At 37.7% G+C, this 22257-nt stretch overlaps 1 protein-coding gene across 5 annotated transcripts in view; it reads left to right on the top strand.

Annotated features, from left to right (window-relative positions):
• The window catches only part of MAST2 (microtubule associated serine/threonine kinase 2), a 201222-nt gene that overhangs the window by 73318 nt on the left and 105647 nt on the right, over positions 1–22257 (top strand). For all 5 annotated transcript variants that reach the window (XM_079920876.1, XM_079920879.1, XM_079920877.1 and 2 more), the window contains exon 4: positions 11038–11069. In XM_079920876.1, the coding sequence (XP_079777002.1) occupies positions 11038–11069 (32 nt within the window). The remainder of the gene's footprint in view (positions 1–11037; positions 11070–22257) is intronic.

Here is a 22257-nt window from a genome sequence, read left to right on the forward strand (position 1 = left end):
CATAATGCCCAGAGCAGTTGTAATGGTACATTTGCTACACAGGAAAGGGAGGTTTTTGTGCATCCCAGCAGAATGCTTGCTGCCAGAGTGGAGGAAAAGCTTGTATTCGGGAATAATGGTCCTTTTAAGGCCACTTAGTAAATGGTATAAAAGTGGATTTCCTTGGTAGGTAATGGTTTTGTTTTGTTTTGTTTGTTTGTTTGTTTCCCTCTCCTGAAAGCTTTAAAAAAACAAAACAAAACAAAAACAAACAGTGGAATAATAGCTACCATCCTGAAGACTGTCAGTAAATAATATAAGTGATAGCAGAGTATATCCTTTCTCTAGTAAAGCCTCTTTTGCTGACCGAATTGCAGTTGACAGTTTTCATCAATATAACTCCAAATGAGCAAGACCCTATGTGAGCCTTATAATGATGACAGTGATAATAGTAAGTACCATTTACTTACGTTACTGATTCACTGATTTATTCATCAAACGTTCATTTGGTACTTACTAGGCCAGGTATTGTGCTGGGTGCTAGTAATGCCATTGTGAGCAAGAATGATCTCTCCTCCTCCAGCTAACAGTCAGTCTCAGAAAACAGACAATTAAGCAACTAATTGTAGTAAAGTGTTGGAATTAAATAGAGGTAGGCTGGGGAAACTGTGTATAGGGAAATCTCAGAGGAAATGAGGTTTAAGCTAAGGTCCAAGAATGTATAAAAAGAGCAAAGGAAAAGGCAGAGAGAACAATAGCTGTGAAACCCTGAGGGTGAGAGAGAGAGTATGGTGTGTCTAAAAGATCAAAACTCCAACAAGCCTGGAGAATTGTGCAAATGATGCTAGAGAGGAAGGCAGTAGCAGCTAGGCAGTGCCCTATAGGCTACAGGAAGGATTTTAGACTTTATCCGTTAAGGGTTATTAAGGGTTTTTAAGAAGAGAAATCACCCAGTCAGTTCTGCATTTTAAAAAGATCTTTTTGACTGCATTATTTGTTTTGTTAAACTCATATATTACCACTTAGCAAATAGATACTTATTACATGATATTTACATTGATATAACATTAAGAATCAAGGGGAACAAAACTAAAGTGAGGTCTGTTAGGAGAATGTTACAGGATGATGCTGGCTTGGACTAGGAGACATAGCAGTGGAAGTAAAGTGAAATTGACTAAAGGTAGGTATTTTGGAGGTAAAACTGGCAAGGCTTGATGAATAATTGGATGTGTAGTGTGAGAGAAAGTGAAGAATCAAGAATGACTCTGAGTTTGGTGGTACCATCACTGAAATGGAAAACAGAGAAGGAGCAAGTTTGCATAGAAAGATAAGTTGAGTTTTCAGACATATTAAGGACAAGGTAGTTGTATATAAAACTATATACAACTGTATAGTGGAGAGAGATCTGGGATGAAGATACAAATATTGGCATCATCTGTAAAATGTGTGTAGAGAGGAGTTTCCAGGGAGAGCTTTAAGGACAATCAGCATTTGAGCATCTAAGCTGAAGGAAGTTGTTTAAGTAGTGATAAGAGGTAAAACAGGGTAGTGTGATTTCGTGGATAGAAAAGTCATTCGAAACAGAAGAATGAATAATACTGTCAGATGCTGCTGAGCAGTCAAGCCCAAAAACGAAAAGGTAGACTAAAAATGTAGCAAAGGTTCTTTACATAGAGACCATTTGGTAACCTGGCAAGAATGGCTTAAATGGGGTGGTAAGGTCTCGGGATATCTGCAGTGTGTGAAGAAAATAGAAGGTGAGACATTGGAGACAGTGAATGTAGACAGCTCATTCAAGAAGTGTGACTGTGAAGGGAAAAAAGAATTGATAAGGCAGTGGTTGAAGAGGGGTATGTAGTAATTAAGGGAAATATTTTTCTAATCTCAAGGTGGGATAGACTTGAATGTGTTCAGAATGCTAATCAGAACATCGTGAGTCTAGAGATAACTAGTAGGTCAGAAAAGGTTGGATGGGACAGGCTTCACCTGATGTAATGTATTGTCAGATATTACCATCCTACTTTCGAAGAGTAAGTGACGAGTCAGAGAATTTATGGTTATTTGCCTAAATGAATGGTCTTCTTACCTCAGCCAAATTTCCTGATTATGCAGCTTTCTTCCTCAGCCTGCTATGAATATTCTCTGGGAAAGGGAGGACTGGGAAATCATTGTTCCTTGGACTATCTTTATCTGATTGGAGACCAGTTCTTCTTCTCCTTTCCTTAGGCCTGTCTGTATGGTACTGGAAAGCTTGGCACAGAATGTACTGATCTGGAACCCTGGGCATCCATCTTGCCAATGTAGGCTTTTGTGTAGGTGCAAGAAGTGGGTAAGGAATGCAGAAGGGATGGATTTCCATGGATGCATTTCCTTGTTTAAAGAGGATTCAGAGACGCATTTTATAGAAATTTTGTTTATGGTTATTGCCCCCAAATATAAATCCACCTCATGTTATCTATTTAAACTATTCAAGAAGCCAGAACTGTCATGTAGGTTCAAAGAATGATATTCCCAGTGTTACATAGGTTGTTTCAGAAAATAGAAAAAGAGGACACACTTTCCTAGCACATTTTATGAGGATAGTATAACCATGAAGCCAAAACTGACAAGGACAATCTGAGAAGAAAAAGTACATAGGCCAATCTTATTTATTAACATATAGGCAAAAAATCCTAAAGAAAAGCCTCCAGACCCCAGATGGTTTTATTAGTGAAATAACACCAATCTTACACAAACTCTTGTAGAAAATAGAGGAGGCAGGAACACTTCACAGCCAGTTTTAGGAGGCTGGCATAATTGTTATACCAGAATCTGACAAAGGCATTATAATAAAAGAAAACTGGAGACCATTATCCCTTCTGAACATAGGTGTAAAAATCATTAATAAAATATTAGCAAAGATAATCTAATGGTGTATTTGACAAAGTTGGATTTAACCCAGGAATGCGAGATTAGTCTAATACTAGAAAATCAATCACTGTAATTTACCACATTAACAGAATAGAGGAGAAAAACCATATGATTATTTCAGCATATGCAGAGAAAGTACTTGGCAAAATCAATACTCATTACTGATAAAAACTCTAAACAAATTAGGAATAGAAAGGAACTTTATCAATTTGATCAAAGTGGCCTATGAAAAATCTGCAGCTAACATCATATTTAGTAGTAAAATGTTGAACTCTTTCCCTCTACAATCAAATGAGAAACAAGGCAAGGATGTGTACCACAGACAATCCTAGAAAGTGGAAAGAAGTAAAACTATTTATAGAGAACATGATTGTTTATATAGAAAAATCCTAGGGAATGTACAAAACAGTCATTACAACTATAATAATGAATTTAAGTTGTAATATATACAGTTAATATATAAAAAATTGATTGCTTTCCCATACCAGAGCAAGCAATTGGTAAGTGAAATAAAGATTTTATTTACAATAGCTTCAAAAATCATCTTAACTTTATATAATATTATACAACAACTATACTTCAATTAAAAAAAATCTTCTGGGCTTCCCTGGTGGCGCAGTGGTTGAGAGTCCACCTGCCAATGCAGGGGACACGGGTTTGTGCCCCGGTCCGGGAAGATCCCACATGCCGCGGAGCGGCTAGGCCCGTGAGCCATGGCCACTGAGCCTGCGCGTCCGGAGCCTGTGCTCCGCAACGGGAGAGGCCACAACAGTGAGAGGCCCGCGTACCGCAAAAAAAAAAAAAAAAAAAAAAAAAAAAAAATCTTCCTAGAGATAAACTTAGCAATAGAAGTACAAGATCTTTTTGCTGAAAACTATAAAACATTGCTTAGAGTAATTAAAGCAGGTCTAAGTTAGTGGAGAAATACTGTGTTCATGGATATAAAGACTCAATATTAGGCTGTCACTGCTTTCCAAATTGGTCTGTAATCCCAGCAGGCCTTTTTTGGGTAAAAGTGAATAATCTGTTTCTAAAATTCATATCGAAATGCAAAGAATCTAGAATATCCAAAGCAATATTGAAAAAGAACAAAGTTAAAGCACCCCATGATCTGACTTCAATACTTGATATAAAGCTACATGATCAAGAAAGTGTGGTGCTGGCATAGGCTAGAAAAATAGATCAGTAGAGTGCAGTAGAGAGCCAGAAATAGCCCATTCTATTACAATTTGATTTTCAACAAAGGTGGCAAAGCAATCTGTTGAGAAAAAGATAGTGTTTTTAATAAATGGTGCTGGAATAAGTGGATAGCATATGGGAAAAAAATGAGCCTTAACCCCATCTCACATATTACCCCAAAATTAATTCAGACGTGGATCATAAACATATGTGGACCTAAACATAAAGGCTAAAACCATAAAGCATATGGAAATAAAATGTAGGAAAATATTTTTGTGTCCTTGGCATGGGCAGAGTTTTCTTAGACAAGATACTAAAAGCATTAACCATTAAAAAAAATACTGGCAAATTGACCTTCGTTAAAGTAAAAACTTTTGTTCATCAAAAGATGCCACTTATGGGCTTCCCTGGTGGCGCAGTGGTTGAGAGTCCGCCTGCCGATGCAGGGGACACGGGTTCGTGCCCTGGTCCGGGAAGATCCCACATGCCGCGGAGTGGCTGGGCCCGTGAGCCATGGCTGATGAGCCTGCGCGTCCGGAGCCTGTGCTCCACAACGGGAGAGGCCACAACAGTTAGAGGCCCGCGTACTGCAAAAAAAAAAAAAAAAAAAAGAAAGAAAAAAAAAAGAAAAGATGCCACTTATGGTGGGGGATGGTGGTGGTGTGATGAATTGGGAGATTGGGATTGACATATATGCACTAATATGTATAAAATGGATAACTAATAAGAACCTGCTGTATAAAAAAATAAATAAAATTCTAAAATTAAAAAAAAAGAGGACAGAAGCGTATTATCTAGAGAAATAGAGGTCAATCAGCAGAAGAATTAAAAGAGAAAGGTTAAAAGTAGCCTCGTGGAACTGAAGGTTGAGGAGAGAGGATGAAAGGATTGTTCGCTATATTCGAAGTTGTTCTATAGTGTTTGTGTGGTTTTTTTAAACCAGATGCGTGTGTCATTTTGATAAGAATGAAGTCAACTTCTCTTGCCCCTGTTATTCTCTGCTTGAGCACTGAACCCAACTTGTAACTACTTTAGTTATGTGTGTGATGACTCAGTTACTGTCTTTCTTCCCATTAGACTGTAAGCTCCATGAGGACAAGAAACATCTGTCTTTTTCAAAAAAAAAAAAAGATGCCACTTATGGGAATTCCCTTGTGATCCAGTGGTTAGGACTCCACGCTTCCACTGCAGGGGGCATGGGTTTGTTCCCTGGTCGGGGAACCAAGATCCCACAAACCGTGTGGCATGGCAAAAAAAAAAAAAAGAAGACACCACATATAACTTCACTAGGCAAGCCACAGGCTGGGAGAAAATATTCATCAAAATATCTAATAAAGGACTTGCATCTAGAATATATGAAGAACGCTTACAACTCAATAATAAAAAGATAAATAGTCCAGTTATAAAAGGGGCAAAATATTTTAAGGTAATTCATACAAGAATATGTACTGATGGCTAATAAGCACATTACAAGATGCTCAACATCATTATTCATCAGGAAAATGGAAATCCACAGTGAGATACCGCTACACACTCACAAGAATGGCTGAAATTTAAAATACTGATATCATATCTTGGCATGAATGTAGAGCAATTCTTATATTATTGAGGGTAACCTATATTAGCTAGAATGTGGAGCAATTGAAACTCTCATACATTGTTAATGGAAGTGTAACATGGTATAATCACTTTAGAAAAAGATCTGGTAGTTTCTTATAAAACTAAACATACATCTATCCTATAGCCCAGCAATTACACTCTTATTTACTCAAGACAAATGAGACATAGGCCTATTAAAAAGACTTGTACAGGAATGCTAATAGCTCAAAACTGGATATAACTCAAATGTCCATTAGTAGGAGAAAGGATTAATAAACTGTGGTATATTAATATGATTGGATATTCGTACTGTTATATACAACCACATGGATGAATTTCTGAAACACTATACTGAGTGAAAGAAGGGGTTATATAAAGAGGTTCATATTTGTATAATTCCATTGATACGAAGCTCTGGTGAAAGAAAATCTATGGTGAAAATATGGGAATAGTATTTGCTTGGGGCAAGGGAATAGTGGTTTGTTGGGAATTTACCAAGAAAGGACATGATGAAACTTTCTGAATTGATGGAAATATTCTGTATTTTGATAGGGATTTAGGTTATAAGCATATACATTTATCATACTTATTCATTGGTACACCTAAGGTTTGTGCAGTTCAGCGTTTACCTTAAAAAAAAAAACCCAACATGAAAAAGTTGTAAACAAATACTGAATTCTACTTAATGATATACATACTGAAATGTGTACTGATGTCCACAGTCTACTTTGAGATGCATTAAAAAAAAACCCGAAAACAAAATAACAACAACAGAAAAAAAACAGGGACTTCCCTGGTGGTGCAGTGGTTAAGAATCCGCCTGCCGCTGCAGGGGACATGGGTTTGAGCCCTGGTCTGGGAAGATCCCACATACTGCAGAACAACTAAGCCTGTGCGCCACAACTACTGAGCCTGTGCTCTAGAGCCCGTGAACCACAACTACTGAAGCCTGTGCACCACAACTACGGAAGCCCACACACCCTAGAGCCCATGCTCCTCAGCAAGAAAAGCCATTGCAATGAGAAGCCCACGCACCACAACAAAGAGTAGACCCCGCTCGCTGCAACTAGAGAAAGCCCATGTACAGCAGTGAAGACCCAACGCAGCCAAAAAAAAAAAAAAAAGACTCCTCGCTCCCAATGCAGAGGGCCCGGGTTCGATCCCTGGTCGGGGAACTAGATTCCGCATGCATGCTGCAACTAAGAGTTCGCATGCTGCAACTAAGAAGTCTGCATGCCGCAACCAGGAGTCTGCGTGCTGCAGCGAATATCCCGCGTGCTGCAGCTAAGACCCAGCGCAGCCAAAATAAATAAATAAATAAATATTTTAAAAAACCCAAATGGGTGGATAGATGGCTAAATATGTGACAAAGAAAATATCACAAAATGTTAACAGTTGTACAGTCTGGGTTGTGGGTGTGTATATGGATGTTCACTGTACAAATCTTTTAACTTTTCTGTTTCCTGTGTTTGAAAATTTTCATGTTGTATTGGGAAGAAAATGGTGTTACTGGTGTAATGAAATACAACTCTTGATTTAGTTAAAAAATACACTATAATGGCAACAAGAAAATGTAAGCTATCTAGAAATAAATATAACAAAAGATTTGTATAATCTTTATGTGAAAATGTATCAAACTTTATTAAAACATATTAAAGAAGACCTAAATAAATGGAGAGATTTACCATGTTCTTATATAGCGGTTGTCTGTATTATAAATGTGTCAGTTATCCTCTAGATTGAGTGCAGTGTCAAGTTTTAATCTACAACTTGATCCTAAAATTTATATGGAAGAGCAGAGTCCCAAGAATAACTCCCATAATTTTGAGGACTAATAACAATGTGAGTGGACTTGCCTTACAAATATCAAGATTTATTGTCAAGCTATACCAATTAAACAGCATGGTATAGGCACAGGGTCTGACAGCTCAGTGGAATAGAATATAGTCAAGAAAGACACCCCTGTGTACATGGAAACTTAATATATGACAGAACTGACATTGCATATCATTTAATAAATGGCTTGGGATAATTGATCACTCCTATAGAAAAAAATATAATGGGATTCCTATCTCCCACCATATGCAAAAATAAGTTCCAGGTATATTCACAAACTTAGTGTGAAAAGTAAACCTATAATCTTTTAGAAGAAAATATAAGTAAATGTATTCATGTCTCTGTGTGTCAGGGATGTATTTCTTAATATTTATTTAGGCTGCTCTGGGTCTTAGTTGAGGCATGCGAGCTCTTAGTTGCGGCATGTGTGCGGGATCTAGTTCCCCGACCAGGGATTGAACCTGGGTTCTCTGCATTGGGAGCGAGGAGTCTTAGGGATGTATTTCTTATATGTAAAAATAGATAATATAAAGGAGAATAATAGATTTGATGATATAAAAATTAAATTCTTTGGTGGCTCCATTAAAAAAAAGTAAAAAGACTGAGAGAACATTTTCAGTGAATATAATCCACAAATAATTAGTATCCAGAATATATTAGGTAAATACCTATACTCAATAAGAAAAAAGATAGAAAACCTAATAGAAAAATAGGCCAGGGATATACACTTGACCCTGTGTCTTGGCAGGCTCCCCAGCTGCAGATATGGAGGGCCAACTGTACTGTATGGTGCTGTTTTATCTAAGGGACTTGAACATCTGCAGGTATTAGTATCTGCCAGGAGTTCTGAAACCAATCCCCCGCTGATACGGAGGGACGATTGTAAATAGGCAATTCACAGTTGAGGAAACCCTAATGGCCAATAAACATATAAAACACTGTTTAGCTTCACTAATAATTATGGGAAATGGCAATTAAACCCATACTGTGATATGATCACAGCCATTAGATTGACAAAAATTAAACAGTTTAATAAATGCCAGGTATTGGCGAGTATGTGAAATCATTTGTTCAACAAATTTTTGAGCATCTACTACTTGCCAGTCACTGTTCTAAGTTGTTGAGGTACATTACTAAATAAAACAGACTAAGATCCCAGCACTCATGGAGCTTAGATTTTAGTGGGGAAAGACAGAAAATGAACAATAAACATTATAAACAAGTAAATTACGTAGTACGTTAGAAGTGGTAAGTGTATGGAAAGTGTATTGGTTATAAAAGCAGAGTGGAGTAAGAGTGTGATGGGGTGGAAAATATGTTGTAATGTTATATAGAGCTATCAGGGTAGTAGGTTTCATTAAGAACTCAGGTGAAAATTGAGCCAAGAGATTTGAAAGCTGTAGGGGTTAGCCAAGGAAATATTTGGGGAAGAGGAGCATTCTAGGCAGAGTGCACAGATTAGCACAAGGCTTTAAGGCAGAAGAATACCGAATGTGTTTGACAAACAGTAAAGTCCAGTGTGGCTGGATCAAAATGTGCAAGTTTGCATGGGAGAGAGGAGGTCAGAGAGATACTGGGGAAGGGTGGTGGGTCACCCATTTAGGTCTTGACTTTTATTCTTGAATGAAATGGGGAGCCATTCCAGGATTTTGAGTAGGAGTGTTGTGATCTTACTGACCTTTAAAAGGATCACTCTGTTAAGAATAGACCATGTGGGTTAAGGATAGAAGCAGGAATGGGATACCAGTTGGAGACAGTTGTGAGGCTGGGGAGAGACCATGGTGGCTTGGATCATAATAGCAAAACCCAAGAGATTCTGTAACTCATTTAGCAGTAAAACCTGACCTAATTTGAACTCTTCTGGTGACAAAACTGAACTGAGACTAGAGTTTTTATCACATTTATTGTGGCTGTCATACACTTTACTGGAGAAATCTTAATGTTTTTGATGTATTTTGTTGGTGACCTAGTCTTTGTTGAGGGTGTTATATATTATATATATATGTGTGTGTGTGTGTGTGTGTGTGTGTGTGTGTGTGTGTATATATATATTACTATATATATATATATATATATATATTACTATTACTTTAATTACCCACCCCCAATTCTGATTTCTAAAACATGACTAAATCCAAGGTTTTTGGTTAAGAGATTGTAAGCATGTAAGTCTTTGGAGATAGTGGAAAATGGTTGTATTCTGGCTGTATTTTAAATTTAAAGCCATTAAGAATTCCTGTTGGATGGGATGTGGGGTGTGTTAAAAACAAGAGTCCAGATGTCCAGGGTTTTGGTCTGAACAACAGGAAGAATAGAATTACCGTCATCTGAGATGGGGAAAGGCTATGGTTGGAGTCGGTTTTGGTGGAGAGAACACATTCAGTTTTGGACACTTTGGATTTGAAGTGTTGAGAAGGCAATTGATTATAAGTGTCAGGAGTTTGGGAGACAAGTCTGGAAAGGAGAACTCTTAGGAAATGTTGGAGGGGAAAGGTAAATTGGTACAGTCATTTTGGGAGCAATTTCTGATGCAGTTTCTGACTTAGTTCATGCCACATCTAAGTGTATACTTCCAAGAAACTTTTTATACATGTGCATGAGGAAGCAAGTACTACAGCATGTTTATAGGAGCATTGTTTTGATGGAGAAGAAAAACATGGGAAGAAAATTAAATTTCCATTTACTGGAGAATGGATAAATAAGTACTGTAAAAATCTATAGACTGAATTACTGTACTATAGATGTATGAACTAAAGTGAAATATATTCATATGGGTGAATCTCCTAATTATAATGTAGATTGATGTCAGCAGATGAATATATACAGTGTTTTAAGTATATAATTTAAAAATGTGTAAAACAATACTAATAATTTACGGATATATGTAATAAAAATAAAGACACTTATGGAAAAGATAAACAAAAAATTAAGAATAGTTGTTAAGTGGAGACTAGTGGGAGGTGGGACTTGATAAATTTAGAAAGCAAGTCACAGGGGCCCATCTGCTATTGCAAGGGTTATTTCTCATGTCAGTGGTGTGTATAGTCATCTCTTTGTGATATTATTATCATAATAAATTATTTATTATAATAAATAATTTATTATAATAATAATAAATTATTATTTATTTGTCAAAAATATTTTATAATTAAAGAAAATATTCCATTTCATTCCTTTCATATCACTGACTCTAATGATATGAGTCCTTTACAATTCATCAGCCATTGATGGCTGGCCCAGTGAATACCTGGAATCTTCATTGGCCAGTTGGTTCCATCTAGTGGTGAAAGTGCTGCAAGTATTCCGTGAGACATTCGTTTTGGGAAGGAAGAATGAGATGATAGATAGTTAACCAGACTGCTTATTATTTCACTAAAATTTGAGAGACAAAGAAGAAGGTTATTATTTAGAAATATTGAGTTTTTGCCATTATTAATATGATGCTATAAATCTTCTAGGACATTTAGTACAGACCTGTAGGACTCAGATGGGTCCTTATTTCTCTCTAACTTATGTTTGTGTTTTGCTTTTCAGAAGGAGTTGAGCCTTCCAAGAAGAGGCAGCTTGTAAGTAGATGATGATTATGATTATGATTATGATATCCTGCTTAGGAATCCCTCCTGGGGACTGTTCTCAGTATCACTCAGAGGACTCTCATTCATGAGTGTTTTTTTCTGTGGACTCCTGTCTGGGCCAGTGAAACCAGTGGGCCAGCCAACTTCTTTCACTAGGTCAGCTCCTCCCCTCTCCCTCATCAGTCCCCACCCCAGATCCTCTTCTCTGTGTCAGTTTTTGCCTAGGGTCTGGGGGAAAGCTGCCACTTAAATACCCATCATAGTCTTATGCTTGTGTTTTGGGCTTTACTGAGTTTTAGTAGAGTCAAGCTTTTTTAGAATGTTAAAATTGAAACTCTTAGCATCTACATCTGTCCCATAGCATGGTACTAGGGAGAGGTCAACAAGTTGGGGCAAAAAAAGCTACGTTTGGGTTCACGGTTGGAATAGGGCTGTCGTTTACCTTTTTGTTCTCTTCTGGCTTCAGGGCTGGGGAAATTCGTTAATAATCTTTGTCTCTGGGGCTTCCCTGGTGGCGCAGTGGTTGAGAGTCCACCTGCCAATGCAGGGGACATGGGTTCATGCCCCGGTCCGGGAATATCCCACATGCCGTGGAGTGGCTGGGCCCGTGAGCCATGGCTGATGAGCCTGCATGTCCGGAGCCTGTGCTCCGCAATGGGAGAGGCCACGACAGTAAGAGGCCCACGTACTGCAAAAAAAAAAAAAAATCTTTGTCTCTGGATTTCAATTTCATAGGTTTTCTTGGCTTGCTTTTTCTCTAAGACTTCTGTTGGGGTAGTACTGCATATTTGGCTAATCAGAATCATCTAGAATGCTTATTTTTCAGATTAAAAACAAACATTTAAATAATAGAAGCAGTTAAAATGCAGATTCTGAGCTTGTTTAAAATCTCCAGGTCGGGGCCTGGGAGCCTGTACTTTTGCACCTGCGAGCACAGCCACTGTGATTTTGCTAAGGAGCCAGATTTGGGAAACACGAAAGGAATAGGGCTGTGTTAAAACGATGGCTTTGAAAAGTCTCTCACAGACATGTATGAGACATGGCTACAGAGAGGACGACAGTATTCCTATTTATTTATTAAGTATACTTTATGTATGTATCATATGCATTTAAAAATGTGTGAAACGCATGGTGTTTCTGTTACTGTCATCCTGGGATTTTGTTTTGTAAAATGCTCCAATGATTAAATTGTCCTCTGAGATTCTTGTAAAGTCCTTTTGGCTGCTTTATGAAAGCTCACTGTGCTTTGATATAAAGAGACTGGAGTTACGAGTCAGCAAACTCCTAGGGTTCAGTCTTGGCTATGTCACTTAATTGGCTTTGTAATGTAGAGGAATTGCTTCATCTCCTCAGTTGCCTTATCTATAAAATGATAAACCATGATGATACCTGTTTTATATATATATAGGTATTAGAAAGATCACTTAATACATGTGGTAGTGCTTCATTTTTTAGTTTTAGTCTAAGGTGTGTTAGTTTCAGAATTCTTGTAAATATATTAGGTTACATTTGGATATATTTCATTATTTAAGAGTCACATTTCTGTCTTTAAATTAATTTCTAGCAGTGGATCTCAATTCTAGGTTCTCAAGTGTCCTGAGTCTTCTAAAAATTGGGCAAGGGCGCTACCAGGACTCTTAATGGAATGATACACTGAGTAGGTATACATAACTGAAGGAGAGTGGCTTTTCAGCATCACGTTCAGCAAATATTTGTACTTGGTCACTTTCCTATTATTTCTGTCATTTTTTTTTTTTCTTTTGGTTCCCTTTATTTGGAAGTTCTCTGAGATTTGCCTTTGCTTAAGGTTAGGTGAAATGAATTAAGTCCTGAGGCAGGTAGCTTCTTCTAGGAATGTGTGCCTCTAATGAATAGAGTTTGCTGAGAAGGAAGGATATCCTGTGAAAATGATTTTTATTTGAAACTGGAGGAATTTTTGGATCAATTTAGTTTTTTTTATTATTGATTGAATTTTTTCTTTTTTATAAATTTTAATCTTTATTTATTTGGCTGCGTCGGGTCTTAGTTGCGGTGCAGGCTCTAGAGTGTGTGGGCTTAGTTGCCTCGCGGCATGTGGGGTCTTAGTTCCCCAGCCAGGGATCGATCCTGTGTCTCCTACATTGGAAGGCGGATTCTTAACTACTGGACCACCAGGGAAGTCCCAGGACCAATTTAGTTTTAAACTAGAGGAATTTCTTGGTTATTTATTGTAGTTAAAGTTAGGCGTATTCTAACTGCCTTTAAATATTTAATTAATAAAGATCAGAAGTACTTTTTTTTTTTTGGCTGCACTGCGTGGCTTGCGGGATCTTATTTCCCCGACCAGGGATTGAACCCCGGCCCCAAGCAGTGAAAGCACCCAGTCCTTAACCACTGGACCTCCAGGGAATGCGCCAGAAATACTTTTTAATAAAGTAACTCCCGTTTAAACAATTGATCACTCAGTAAATACATACTAATACCTACTGTGTGTTGGGCACTGATCTAAGTTCTGAGGTTATAAGATTCAATTAGACACATTCCTCTATTTTGAAAACTTAGAGTTAAGTAAACCTGAAAAAAATATATTTTTTATCTTTAGTATTAGAGTAGAAAGAGTTTTATTCTGGAAGGAATCTTGGAAACATAGATACTAACCTAGGCTTTGCCACTAACAAGTTATATGTGGTTTCAACAGGAACTATCACTTCTGGGCTTGAAATGCCTCACTTGTAAAATGAGGGGGCTGGCTTACCTGATCTCTGTGCTTAGTCATCTCCCCAAATAATTGAAACTCCATGGTACCTCTTCTTCAGAGAGCTGGGCAAGTCTTCGCAGGGAGTATGCAGTAGGAGGCAGAACATGGCTTAGCATCTGAAGTAGAGAAGACAGGAAATTAAGAACCACAAAGCGTAAGGTGTTTTGAATAAGTTTAATCAATACTTAAACATTTGTAGTAAGTGTGGAGAAACTGATGTTAATAAAACGAGTGACTTACCACTTAGCCCATTATTTCTTGTCCTTGTAGCCTAGTCTGGAAAGTTAAAAGTTATTATAATTGTCCTCTGAGTCTTGGTCAGAAGGAGAGGGGTATTGTACTTAGATCCCTGTTTGCTTCTGCCCCAGAATGGCTCTTGCAAGAGCAGAACCTATTGTATGCCCACCAGGTATAAAGGCCCATTTCCTTTGGCATGTTCTCACTAGTATACATTATGGCAGAGAGATTTGGAGTTTGCAACTGGTTTGGTGTTCTTGTCTTTAGAGAAGGAGTCAGATTCATTTAATTAGCATAATGTTAAAATAGCTGAGCAATATAAAATAAATGAAGTTCAGTCATTTTGGAGGCTGTCAGTTGTTATGCTTTTGCATGTAATTTGGTAGTTGCATGAAAATGGACAGGAACTAAAAAATGGATTTCGAGATGTATGTGATATCTTGTCATTATACAAAATGCACTTCCACCCAACAAGTAATTCCTCCAATGTCTCCAAATTAGTAAATGGAATTATAGCATAGAAGTAAAGAGCCTGGGCTTGAGAGTCAGGCAGACCTAGGTTGAGTCTCTGCCCTACCATTTACTACGTATTTTTTCATAAAACAAGTTACTACATTTCTGTTTGTCTTTTTGCTTCCATTTATTCATTCATTTGTTCAAATTCATCCATCCATCCATGCATCTATCATACTGTATTTATTCAGTTCTTATGTGCAGGCACTGTTCTAAATACTGGAGATACAGTAGGTTTTAGCAGACAGAGAGACGGACAGACAAAAGCATGTATGATATGTCATGGTATTGAGTGCTATGAAGAAAAATAAAACCAGATAAAGAGATATGAGGGTATGTGTTTTTGTGGGGCAGGGGTTGAAATTTTTTGTTTTTAACTAATTAATTTATTTTTGGCTGCGTTGATTAATTTATTTATCTTTGTTGCTGCTCGCGGGCTTTCTATAGTTGTGGCGAGCGGTGGCTACTCTTTATTGCAGTGCGTGGGCTTCTCATTGCAGTGGCTTCTCTTGTGGTGGAGCACGGGCTCTAGCCACGCAGGCTTCAGTAGTTGTGGCACGCGGGCTCAGTAGTTGTGGCTCGCAGGCTCTAGAGTGCAGGCTCAGTAGTTGTGGTGCACGGGCTTAGTTGCTCCGCGGCATGTGAGATCTTCCTGGACCAGGGCTCCAACCCATGTCCCCTGCATTGGCAGGCGGATTCTTAACCACCGTGCCACCAGAGAAGCCCAGGGGTTGAAATTCTAAATCATGTTTTCTAGGAATTTTCTCATTAAGATGATGTTTGAGTAGAGAACAGGAGTCTGGAATGAGTGATGTTGATGTATGTACTGGGCAAGAGCATCCCAGGTAGGGATCCAGCATGTGCCAAGGTCCTGAGGTGGGAACATGCTTGGCAAATAGAAAGGAGGCTGGAGTGGCTGTTGCTAAGTGAACAATGGTGTTGGGGTGGGAGGGTGTAGAAGAACATGAGGCAGGAGCTGGATTTTGTAATGCCTTGTGGGCCACAGAAAGGACTTTGCATTTTATACTAATTGGGACAGAAAGTCAGTGGGTAGTTTTAAGCAGAGAAATGATGTGCTCTGTCAGAGTTTTGGGGGAAGGGCAATTTATTTTACTGAAACATGATTCACATACTGTATAATCACCATTTAAGAATACACAATTCACTGTTTTTTAACATATTCACAAGGTCTTACTATCATTACTACTTTCAATTAGAACATTTTCATCACCCAAAAAGAAACCCCCTACTCCTTTGCAGTCACTCCCCTATTCTACACTCCCTCTAGCCCCTGGTAACCACTAATCTACATCTGTCTTTTTTTTTTTTTTTTTTTTGATGTGGACCATTTTTAAAGTCTTTATTGAATCTGTTACAACATTGCTTCTGTTTTATGTTTTGTTTTTTTGGCCGGGAGGCATGTGGGATCTTAGCTCCCCAACCAGGGATCGAACCCTCACCCCCTGCATTGGAAGGTGAAATCTTAACCACTGGACTGCCAGGGAAGTCCCCCTAATCTACATCTGTCTCAATAGATTTGCCTGTTCTGAACATTACATATAAATGGAATTATATAAGATGTGGCTTCTTGTGTCTGGTTTTTTTCACTCAGCATAACTTTTTCAAGATTCATCCATGTTTTAGCACATGTCAGTACTTCATTCCTTTTCAAGGCTAAATAATATTCCACTGTATGTATGTACCATATTTTGTTTATCCATTATCCATCAATGGACATTGTGAGTAATGCTGCTCTGAACATGGATGTACAAGTACCTATTTGAGTCCTTGCTTTCAGTTATTTTGGGTAGATACCTAGAAGTGGAATTGTTGGATCATATGACAGTTCTTTAGCTTTTTGAGGAACCACCATACTGCTTTCCATAGCAGCTGCACCATTTCTTACTCCTACCAACAATACACCAGAATACACCAGGGTTCCAGTTTCTCTGCATCCTAGCTAACACTTGTTATTTTCCATTTTTAAAAGAATAGCCATCTTCACATGAAAAGATGCTCAATACCACTAATTATTAGAGAAATGCAAATCAAAACCACAGTGAGATATCACCTCACACCTGTCAGAATGGCTATCATCAAAAAGTCTACAGATAGCAAGTGTTGGAGAGGATGTGGAGAAATGGGAACCCTCGTACACTGTTGGTAGGAATGTAAATTGGTGCAGCCACTGTGGGAAACAGTATGGAGAGTCCCCCCCAACACTAAAAATAGAACTACCATATGATCCAGCAGTTCCACTCCTGGGTGTATATCTGGAATAAATGGCAACACTTATTAGAAAATATACATGCACCCCAATGTTCATTGCAACACTATTTGCAATAGCTAAGATATGGAAGCAACCCAAGTGTCCATCAACAGATGAATGGATAAAGAAGATGTTATATATAGAAATACATATATGTATGTGTGCATAATGGAATATTACTCAGCCATAAAAAGAATGAAATTCTTCCATATGCATCAACATGGATAGACCTAGAGAATATTATGCTTAGTGAAATAAGATAGACAGGAGAAAGACAAATGCTATATGATATCCCTTATATGTGAAATCTAAAAATAATACAAATGATTGTATATACAAAACAGAAACAGATTCACAGGCATAGAAAACAAACTTGTGGTTACCACAGGGGAGAGGGAAGTGGGGAGGAACAAATTAGGGGTACGGGATTAACAGGTACAAACTACTATATATAAAACAGATAAGCAATGAGAATTTACTGTATAACACAGGGAATTATTCCTATTATCTTGTAATAACCCATAATGGAGTATAATCTGCAAAAATACTGAATCACTATGCTGAAACTAACACAATATTGTAAATCAATTATATGTTAATTAAAAAAATAGCCATCTTAATATGTATGAAGTGGTGTCTCATTGTGGTTTTATTTTGCATTTTCCTAATTACTAGTGATGTTGAGCATCTTTTCGTATGATTATTGTTCATTTGTAAACCTTCTCTGGAGAAATCAAGTTCTTTGTCCATTTTTTAATTGGTCTGTTTATTTTTGTTGTTGAGTTGTAAGAATTCTCTCTATATTCTAGATATTCAGCTCTTATGAAGTATATGATTTGTATATATTTTCTTCCATTTTTTGGATTGTGTTTTCACTTTCTTGATAGTGTCCTTGATGCACAAAAGTTTTTAATTTTGATGAAGTTCAATTTATCTATTTTATCTTTTGTTGCTTGAGCTTTTGGTGTCATATCCAAGAAATCATTGCCAGATCCAGTGTCATAAAGATTTCCTCCGTGTGTTTTCTTCTAAGAGTTTTAGCTCTCATAATTAGGCCTTTGATCACTTTTGAGTTAATTTTTCTTTATGATGTAAAGTAAGTATCTAACTCATTGTTTTGCATATGAGTATCTAGTATTCTCAGGACCATTTGTTGAAAAGACTGTCCTTAACCCATTGAATGGTCTTGGCACCCTTGTCAAGTTTTTGACCATACATGTGAAGATTTATTTGGGGGCTCTCTATTCTATTCTGTGGTGTGTATTTCTGTCCTGTGCTAGTACCCCACTGTTTTAATTACTGTAGCTTTGTAATAAGTTTTGAAGTCAAGAAGTGTGAAATCAAGAACCAACTTTGTTCTTCAAGATTGTTTTGGCTATTCAGGGTTCCTTGTGATTCCATATGAATGTTAGGATGAGTTTCTCTATTTCTGCTCTAAAAAAAATTGTTGGGATTTTGATATGGATTGCATGGAATTTGTAGATTGATTTGGGTGATATTGTCAAACTTGACAATATTAAGTCTTCCAATCCATGAGCATGGGATGTTTTTCTATTTAATTTCTTTCAGAAATGTTTTGTAGTTTTCAGTGTACAGGTTTTCACTTCCTTAGTTAAATTTATTCCTAAATATTTTATTATTTGTGATGCTATTATAAATGGAAGTATTTCTTAAATTCTTTTTTAGATTGTTCATTGTTAGTGTGTAGATGCAACTGATTTTTACTGGTTGGTTTTGTATTCTCCAGCTTTGCTGAATTTGTTTCTCATTGTGGTTTTGATTTGCATTTCCCTAATGACCAATGATGTTGAGCATCTTTTTGTGTACTTGTTGGCTCTTTGCATATCTTCTTTGGAGAAATGTTTATTCAAATCCTTTGCCCATTTTAAAATGTGAGTTGTCTTTTTATTGTTTAATTGTAAGAGTACTTTATTTATTTATTTGTTTATTTATTTATGGCCACGCCATGTGGCGTATGGGATCTTAGTTCCCCCACCAGAAATCGAACCCGCACCCCCTGCAGTGGAAGCACGGATTCTTAACAACTGGACCACCAGGGAAGTCCCTGTAAGAGTACTTTATATATCCTGTATACTAGACCCTTATCAGACACTTGGTTTGCAAATATTTTCTATTCTGTGGGTTGTTGTTTTACTTTCTTGATAGTGACCATTGATGCACAAAAGTTTGTAATTTTGATGAAGTCCAGTTTACCTGCTTTTTCATTGGTTGGGCTTTTGATATCATATCATATCTAAGAAACCATTGCCTAATTTAAGATCTGATTTGTTCCTGTGCTTTAATTTATGAAGGTAACTGATTGATGACACAAAGTGGCTAGTGCTATTGAAAGAAGAATTTATTATAGTTTCCTCAAGAGAAGGGGCATGCCATGCCATGCAGGGCCATGTGGGGAAAGCACCAGGTTTGGTCAGGAGGCAGAAAGTTGCAAGGGGAAGCCAGAGAGTCTTTATTGGGGTTTCCACAGGAAAGGCAAAGCAGGGCAGGGTAAACAGTATAGGACTGGCTACTTTGAATAATGTTGGCGGGTTCAGGGCTAGAGGTCTGGTCTTTAGTTGTTTGGTACTTGGCCCTGAGTGATATAGGGCAGATGAAATAATGGCTTGATGTCTGCGAGTTTGATAAAGGAGGTGGTTGGGAATGTGGACTCAGGATTGATTGGAGAGTTTGTAATAGCAATTTTGCAACACTATTTGCAAAATTACAGAGGAGATATGAATAAGTTTGGCTGTTAGTTTGGCTAGCAATTAATGGATGCCAAATAGACAAATACAGAATCTAAGAAAACAGTTAGAATGAGGTTATGATGATTTACTTCTGTTTCCTTTTAAGGGTTTTATGGTTTTAGCTCTTACTTTAGGTCTTTGATTCCTTATTAGTTAATTTTTATATGTGGTATTATTTTTATATGTAGTATATTTTTTATATGTGGTATCGGTAAGGGTCCGATTTCATTCCTTTGAATGTGCATAGCTGTTGTCCCAGCACCATTTGTTGAAAGAACTTTTCTTGTCTTAGGTTTTAGCAAGGTCACTGGTTGCTCAGACTGTAGGGAGAGTAGGAGTGAAAGCTGCAAAGTAAGTGAGGAAACAATTACAAAATTCAGTCAAGGTGATGATTGCTTAGACAGGGTGGTAGCAGCTTAGGTGGTGAGAAGTGATTGGATTCTGGATGTATTTTGAAAAGAGAGCTGACAGTATTTGTTGATAGTTATTAATTTTGGTATATGAGAGAAAGAGAGGAATTGAGGGTGATGGTAAGGTTTTAGGGCTGAGTAGGTAGATGGATATGGTTGCTATTTACTGAGCAAGTAGAGAATATTGTGAGTGGAGCAGGGTTTTTTTTGTTGTTGTTGTTATTTTTGCTCTTGGGAGGGGCAGGATAAGGGTTGTTGGAGGAATCAGAACTTTGGTGCTTGCTTGACATCCAAGAAGGAGTGTTGATAAAGCAATTGCATATATGAATCCTGGGATCAAGGGTGTGATATGATCTGGAGATATACATTTAGGGATTGACAGCATATAGATGATATTTAAGCTATGTGATTGGCTGAGATAAACTACGAAATGCTACTTAAGTGTGGTCAGCTGACTGGTGATGATCCATGAACTGTTTGTTACCAGTTTGCCAGGAGTTAATAAGTACAGAAATTTAGAGTAAGCAATTTGACATTGTTGTGACCTTCAGGCATTTGATCATTTTTCTGTTATTTCATATTTATTGTATTTTGCAATGGTTTGTGAATGGATGGAAATTTCACTTGGCCTGTCACCACAGCCAGTTTGAGAAGCACTGACCTGGTGAGTGAGTGAATCTAGATAGAAAAGTTATCTAAGGACTGAGCCCTGGGGCACTTCATGTTTACTTAAGAGATAAGGAGAATCCATTAGTAAAGAAGACTGAGAAGGACCGTCTGAGTGAGGTTGCAACAAAACCAAGAGAAAGTGTTCGGTGTTTCCAAAGACACAAGAAGAAAGTGTGTCAAGGCTATGTAAGATGACCAGCTAAGAATTGATCTTTGGGTTAGTAATAGGGAAGACCAAATTGGTGACATTGGCAAGTGACATTAATCAGAGATGGGTCCAAAGCTTGATTTGAATGGGCTCAAGACAGAATAGGAGGCAGTATTACCTATGTGTTATTTGTGTTAAAAAATATTTAACCTCAATCTAATGAATGAGGAAACAGTCAGGGAAGTTCAAATTGAGGGGATAATCTGTAGAAGTACTGGCCTGAGCTCTTCAAAAATGTTGAAGTTGTAAAAGACCACAAACAAGCAAACACTAAGGATATGCTCTAGAGTATTGGAGAAAAGAGACTTGGTGAATAAATGTAATTCTTGATTAATTTTTGGTTGGATCCTGGATTTTAAAAAATAGTTGAAGGACATTATTGGGACAGTTGAGGAAATTTGAATGTGGACTCCCGTTAGGTGAAAATGTGCCAGTGTTAAATTTCCTTAGTGTGAAAATTGTGTGGTGGTTGTTCCTTATTCTTAGACCAAGAACATTAATTGTGGAAGTATTTGAGAGGAGGTATTATGATGTTTACAACTGACTTTCAAATGGTTCAGTTAACAAAAAATAAGTGTGTATATGTGTGTGTGTGTGTGTGTGTGTGTGTGTGTGTGTTAGAGCAAGAGAGGGAGAGAATGAGAGGGAAAGAGAATGGAGAGAAAAAAGCACATGTAACAAAATGTTGACAGTTGTTAATGGTAAGTGAAGGGTATATAGAGTTTCAATGAATTACTCATGTTCCTCTTCTGATAATTTGGAGAGAAGGTAGTGAGTCTATACTATTGTTTCAAAGTGATTTGCTGAAAAGAGGATTTTAGAAATCAGGTGACACCTGGAAAGGTTATAGAGTTGAGTATTTTTTCCCTCTATTTTATAAATTTATTTATTTTATTTTATTTATTTTTGGCTGCGTTGGGTCTTCGTTGCTGCGTGTGGGCTTCTCATTGCGGTGGCTTCTCTTGTTGCAGAGCATGGGCTCTAGGCATGCGGGCTTCAGTAGTTGTGGCTTGCAGGCTCAGTAGTTGTGGCTTGTGGGCTTCAGTAGTTGTGGTTCTCGGGCTCTAGTGCGCAGGCTCATTAGTTGTGGGACACGGGCTTAGTTGCTTCATGGCATGTGGGATCTTCCCGGACCAGGGATCAAACCTGTGTCCCCTGCATTGGCAGGCGGGCGGATTCTTAACCACTGCGCCACCAAAGAAGTCCCTCCCTCTTTTTAAAACATAAATAGGAGATATTACATCTTATTTGTATGTCAATGAAATTATCCAGTAGTGAAGGAGAAGTTGATGCAGGAGAGGAGAGAACAACTGCTGGAATATTCTTGAGTAAGCAAAAATGGAGACCATCTAGGTACATGTGGGGGTATTGGCCTTAGACAGGAGTGTT

The sequence above is a fragment of the Stenella coeruleoalba genome (assembly GCF_951394435.1).
Source record: "Stenella coeruleoalba genome assembly, chromosome: 1".
Taxonomy (NCBI): Eukaryota; Metazoa; Chordata; class Mammalia; order Artiodactyla; family Delphinidae; genus Stenella; species Stenella coeruleoalba.